Here is a 6476-nt window from a genome sequence, read left to right on the forward strand (position 1 = left end):
CCTTGGCACCCAGTAACACCAAGCTGTATCCCGCCCCAACTAGGAAGGGCAGTATATCTTACACCCCAAATGACATCATGACAGTGTACATAGAAAGAAATCCCTAATTGATGTCCAACAGGTATCATCATTAGAGGATCATCTGAGCTGACATTTCTCTGTTGGCATGCTCCTACATTGATCGTAAGTGCCAGTAATTACATTTTCTTATCTGGTCCCAGAACAGTGGAAAACATTGTGGAAGACAAGGGGCCTTCTTTTGGCATCATTCCTGGCTATATTTGCTTCAGCCCGAAACTAGGGAGTTTCCTGATAAGATATACAAAACACAGCCCTTTGCAGACCTTCTGGGGCCAGAGGCTCTGCTCTACACAGAAAGGTATTTGTTTTGAGAACACTCAGACTCTTTTTCTTTCTCATAGCGTAGCTCCTCAGATGTCCTTCAACTGGATAGCTTACCATTTCAAATATACACTCCAGTCCATTATTTTCTGACTCTAAGAAAAAGACCTTTAACCATTAAAATAATACCCTAATTAATTCTACTCTACAAGTGGCTCAAGTGGTTAAGACACTGAACTGCAGGCTGTGGAAGGTCGGTAGTTCAGCAGTTCGAGACCCGAGTGTGCCGCATGACGGAGTGAGCTCCCGTCTCTAGTTCCAGCTCCTGCCAACCTAGCAGTTCGAAAGCAAGACATTGCAAGTAGATAAATAGGTACCACTTCGGTGGGAAGGTAACAGCGTTCCGTGTGCCTCGGTGTTTAGTCATGCCGGCCACATGACCACAGAAACATCTTCAGACAGCGCTGGCTCTTCGGCTTTGAAATGGAGATGAGCAACGCAACCCTAGAGTCGGACTCGACTGGCTTTTGAGGAAGGGAACCTTTACCTTTACCTTTACAACTCTTCTGCCTGGGCCAAATATTAAAATCCAAATTCACTTTTAATCAGACGCCTAACAAAGCACAGTGACAGCTGTCGTTTTACCTGTCAAGAGAAATATCAGGAATCACATCTATCAGTCACAGTCACTGGTCTTTCGTCCTGCAGTTCTGAATACCAGATCCCATCACATAAACAATGGAAGGAAGTTTCCACTTTAATTCTGTCTTTGGAAGCATCCCAGGAGAACCTGGGTAGCCCACTGCGGGAAAGATGATGCCGGACTAGATGGACCTCTTGGTCTGATTCAGCGGGTTTCTTCTTGTGGATCAGAAAACAAAGTAGTGGTTAGGAGTGCAGACTCTAATCCGGGAGAATCGGGTTTGATTCCCCACTCCGCCACATGCAGCTGCTGGCATGACCTTGGGTCAGTCACATGTTCTTTCAGAGCTGTTCTCTCAGGAGCAGTTTCTGTCAGAGCTCTCTCAGCCCCACCGACCTCACAGGGTGTCTGTTGTGGGGAGGGGAAGGGAAAGGAGATTGTAAGCTGCTCTGAGACTCCTTTGGGTAGTGAAGGGAGGGGTGTGAATCCAATCTCTTCCTCCTCCTCCTCCCATCCCCCTTCAGATCCAAAGTCTATATAATTTTTAGCCTCACCTGCTTGTGACGATCACCATCGTTTGCATTGGAAAGGCTAGGCCAAAGCCTATGCACAAGTTAGAGTTAGAATCATAGAATCATAGAGTTGGGAGGTGTCACCAGGGTCATCTAGTCCAACCCCCTGCACAATGCAGGGAATTCACAAATACCTCCCCCCCACTCCCCCAGTGATCCCTGTTTCATGCCCAGAAGATGACCAACCCCCCCACCCCCGGCCAGGATTCACAGACAAACTGTTCTGGAGAACAATGTCTTCCTGACCCCAACATGGCGACCAGCATTTCCCTGGATGTGTAAGAAAGGGCCACGAGGACTAAGCCCTGAGGCAACCCTTCCTGCCCTCCCTCTCACAATCTGCCTAAGTTCACAGAATCAGCATTGCTGTCAGATGGCCATCTAGCCTCTGCTTCAAAACGTCCAAAGAAAGACAGCCCATCACCTCCCAAGGAATCCTTTTCCACTGAGGAACTCTGTCAGGAAGTTCTTCCTATTGTTTAATCAGAAACTCTTCTGTTTTAATTTCAACCCATTGGTTCTGGTCTGACCTTCTGGGGCAGTTGCCATTTGCCAGTTATGGGTTGGAAAATTCCTACGGATTTGGAGGTGGAACCTATGGAGGGTGGGGCTTGGGAAGGGGAGGGGCATCAACAGGGTACGATGCCATACTGTGCACCTCCAACACTTCCATTTACTCCAGGGAAACTGATCTCTGTAGTCTGGAAATCAGATGTAACTCCAGGAGATCTCTAGGCCCCACCTGGTGGTTAGTACAAAAACTGAGGGTCACAGTGTTAGGAAGCTATGGGGAAATTATATGATATAATAGATGTATGCCTAAGGTAGATCTATTTTGTGCTGCCTTGAGAGATATGTTCTCCTAAATAAGTTATTATGTTTGCTGCAAGGGTTCCAATGTTTGCTGCAAGGGTTTTAAGAGTATTGTTCTCACAAGGAGAATTTATTGTGCCTCATGTCTTGTACCTACATCACTGTCCTTGAAAAAAGATTGTATTCAAGGACAGGTAATTTGCTAGAGCCCCCTGGGACTAGTGATTGTGAAACTGACAATGTGCTGTCTGAATGAACGAAGTGTAAAACTGCACTTGATGCATTGTCTTGTATGCTTGGTAATACTCGACACCAATATTTATAAGATAATATGGAAAAATTGATAAAAATAAAAAGCACAAAATAGATCTACCTTTATACACAGTGTCATATAATTTTCCCATACCCTAGCTCAACCCTAGCTCAAGAAAAAATTCTGATGTATTTGTTTAAATTTGCTATTTTTATAATTATTATTTTTTTTGTAATACTGCACAGGTTTATGATGCACAGAGCTTCCCTCATGCCATAACTTTTGTCTAAAAACTGCTTCCTCTTGGTTAGTCACTCTTTCTCCATTGACTCCAGTCCTTCCTGTCTAGATTCCAAAATGGCTGGAATTCCATGAGATAGGGTTAGGTGACCTGCCTACACTACGGATGAAACAGGAAGTGATGCCATGCCATTCTAGGAATGTCAAAAATCTCAATGTGTTTATAATATCTGTGTCAAAACCCATAAACATGTCACCCTTTTCTGTTTCAGAGTGACATCATGATTTGGGTCTCTATTTCCAAACAAATGGATAAACAAATTGCCATGGGTGGATTCCCTGGGGTTACATCAGATAACAAATATAATGAAATGGATCATAGCTTTTGAAATGAAAATGAAAAATAGCACATGCCTTATATGCAATGATCCCTCTAAGCTGCAGAGTCTTGTGAGCAAAAATTCTACTTTGTGAGCCACTGGCATTAAAGCTGTGAGCGAGCGATTTGGCTACTACATGAATTAGTTTGCTCTGGAGCCCTCCTGCCTGAGCGAAGGCAAAAATGTGTGAGCTAGAGGCTAAAAAACAGAGAGCTAGCTCACACCAACTCAGCTTAGAGGGAACACTGCTTGTATGTAGGGTTCATCATCCAATGACATTCACTACACTCTTGTATAATAATTCAATAATAGAAGACAAAAACAAGGGCAGTAAACAGACTCACTACTTACAAATTGCCAAAATGCTAAAGACAATGTAATAGAAAGTAGCAAATACAAAGTTGGCACATAAGAAAAATACAAAATGGAAGCAGTGAAGAACTTGTGTAATAATACACTACGATAGAAAAATCCACAGAATAATGGAGAACTAATACACTAATACGACGTTGTGTCCGGATGTTTGATTACAGCATTTCAAAGTTCATCCTTCATCAGGGTGTTCTACAATGAAATACACAAGTTATTAAGAAAATACACAACTTATTAAGAGAAGGAGAGCCATACAATAAACATGCAAGGTCTGTGTACAAATCAAACCAACAGCTTACCCCTTTAAGTTGCTGTGTTTTCTATACTTTTACTCACATGCCGTGGGAACAATCTGTGTTGACACAAAAGCAACAAATCATACACAGTTCCTATAAATAGGTATAACATTGCTAAAAACATTTCTTGCAGCTACTCATGACAATTCAATATAGGAACGGATGCAAGTCTCCAATGTGTAAATGGCTTCAGCCATTCTAGGAATCCCATGCCATTCTAGGAATTTCTGAAATCTCAATGCGTTTAAAATATCTATGACAAAACCCATAAACATGCCATCATGTTCTGTTTCAGAGTGACATCATGATTTGGGGAACTCCAAGGTCTCTATCTCCAAACAAATGGATAATCAAGTAGTCATGGCTACATTAACTGGGGTTACACCACATAACAAATATAAAGAAATGGATCGTAGCTTTTGAAATGAAAATGAAAAATAGCTCACGCCTCGTACGTAGGGTTGCCGGGTAACCATAGAGGTTTTTTTCTCAAATGCTAGAGCGTCCCCCTTGAAACATACCCTGCGCGATGATGTCACCTCCGGGTGACTTCATTGTGCCAGGCACGTTGGTGCGGATGGGGCTCCTTGGGGGCGGGGCTCCCCTTCTGGCCAGCTGAAGCACCCCAAAAGTGGGTAAACCCTGCCCCCATCGGGGAAATGGCAACCCTACTTGCATATATGGCACTGGTTGTTTCTGGATAGCGAGAACCTGGGGGCTCTTCTTGGATGTGAAGGTCAATCCTCTCTCGCTTATTCTTGCAGATTTGCCTGGAGCTCAGCGAAAGATGGCGTGCCCATTCCAGCAGTGCAAGCAGCCCTGCCTCCCGCCTCCCATCTGTGGGTGCACTAAACAAAGTGCCCCTGTGGGCCCACTTCCGTGTCCAGAACCCTGCATCCCGGTCTCTGTCAAGCAAAGTCCCACGACTGTTTGCCCGGAGCCCTGTGTCAAAGTGGATCCATGTGCTCCTCAGTGCCCGGAGGAGTGTGCTCCCAAGTCCGTGCAGCCGTGTGCCCCTACCGTCTGCGAGCAGCAATGTCCTCCTCAGAGCGCAAAGGTGTGCTCTCCCAAGTCTGTGGTGCCGTGCCCCCCTCCTGTCTGTGAGCAGCCATGTCCTCCTCAGGGCGTAGAGGTGTGCCCTCCCAAGTCTGTGGTGCCGTGTGCCCCTCCTGTCTGCGAGCAGCCGTGTCCTCCTCAGTGCGAACAAGTACGCGCCTCCAAGTCTGTCCCATGTCCTCCTCCGGTCTGCAAAGAGCCGTGCCCTCCTCAGGGCATAGATGTGTGTCCTCCCAAGTCTGTGGTGCCGTGTCCCCCTCCTGTCTGCGAGCAGCCGTGTCCTCCTCAGGGCGTAGAGGTGTGCCCACCCAAGTCTGTGGTGCCGTGTCCCCCTCCTGTCTGCGAGCAGCCATGTCCTCCTCAGTGCGAACAAGTACGCGCTTCCAAGTCTGTCCCGTGTCCCCCTCCGGTCTGTGAGCAGCCGTGTCCTCCTCAGGGCGTAGAGGTGTGCCCACCCAAGTCTGTGGTGCCATGCCCCCCTCCTGTCTGCGAGCAGCCGTGTCCTCCTCCGTGCGAACAAGTATGTGCTCCCAAGTCAGTCCCGTGTCCCCCTCCGGTCTGCAAGGAGCCGTGTCCTCCTCAGGGCATAGACGTGTGCCCTCCCAAGTCTGTGGTGCCGTGTCCCCCTCCTGTCTGCGAGCAGCCGTGTCCTCCGAAGTGTGAAGTGGTGTGTCCTCCCCAGGACATCGCTCAGTGTAAACTGAGCCAGTGTAAATGCCCCCCACAAATCCCTCCTCAGTGCGCCCCAAAATCTTCCAAGTAAATACCTGCGGATCCATGCTGCTCGGCACCACCCCCTCCCAGGGCCAACGCCACGGAAAGCTCAACGCTACAGAACCTTGAAACGACATCTAGATTCGCGCTGTATATTTTTAAGCCTTTCGCCGACCTTCCGGGGAATATTTCGCCGAGGGGGTTCCAGCGATTCGTTCCTCGCACTTCATCCTCTGCCTGCTGAATTTAAACACCTGCGCTCTTGAAGTATTTCACTTGCAGATTGTTCCTGCATGCGTTCGGTGAAAAAAATATATATATACACATATATGTGCATATTTATGTACCATGTTTTCCCAGTGTTATCCTCTTCTCATCTTACGCAGCCAGCCTGCCATAAATGAAAGTTACACCTTGTAGCGTTTCCTTGTTTTAAGAATTCTTTCGCCTCGTCCTTTCTGGCAGATTCAGATAGAACGGATAAAAGGATAAAACAAAGTACTTTGTCACCCAAAGAGTGATTAACACTTGGAATTCACTGCCACAGGAAGTGGTGGCGGCTACAAGCATGGGCGGCTTCAAGAGGGAATTAGATAAGCATATGGAGCAGAGGTCCATCAGTGGCTATGAGCCACAAGGTATAGATAGGGACTCTGGGGCAAGTGATGCTCTGTCATCTTGGTGCTTGGGGGGGGGGCAACAGTGGGAGGGCTTCTAATGTCCTGGCCCCACTTGTGGACCTCCTGATGGCCCCTGGTATTTCTGGCCACTGTGTGACACAGAGTGTTGGACTGG

The 6476-nt window shown here is 47.1% G+C and overlaps 1 protein-coding gene across 1 annotated transcript; it reads left to right on the forward strand.

The window, feature by feature from the left end:
- Positions 1–298: 298 nt before the first annotated feature.
- Positions 299–6097, forward strand: LOC107111153 (vegetative cell wall protein gp1-like). The gene is made up of 2 exons (XM_015412081.1): positions 299–379; positions 4676–6097. The coding sequence occupies exon 2, from the start codon at positions 4699–4701 to the stop codon at positions 5728–5730; it is 1032 nt and encodes a 343-aa protein (XP_015267567.1). The 5' UTR covers positions 299–379; positions 4676–4698; the 3' UTR covers positions 5731–6097.
- Positions 6098–6476: the final 379 nt, after the last annotated feature.

Source organism: Gekko japonicus, unplaced genomic scaffold (genome assembly GCF_001447785.1).
Source record: "Gekko japonicus isolate JY-2015 unplaced genomic scaffold, Gekko_japonicus_V1.1 scaffold1423, whole genome shotgun sequence".
Taxonomy (NCBI): Eukaryota; Metazoa; Chordata; class Lepidosauria; order Squamata; family Gekkonidae; genus Gekko; species Gekko japonicus.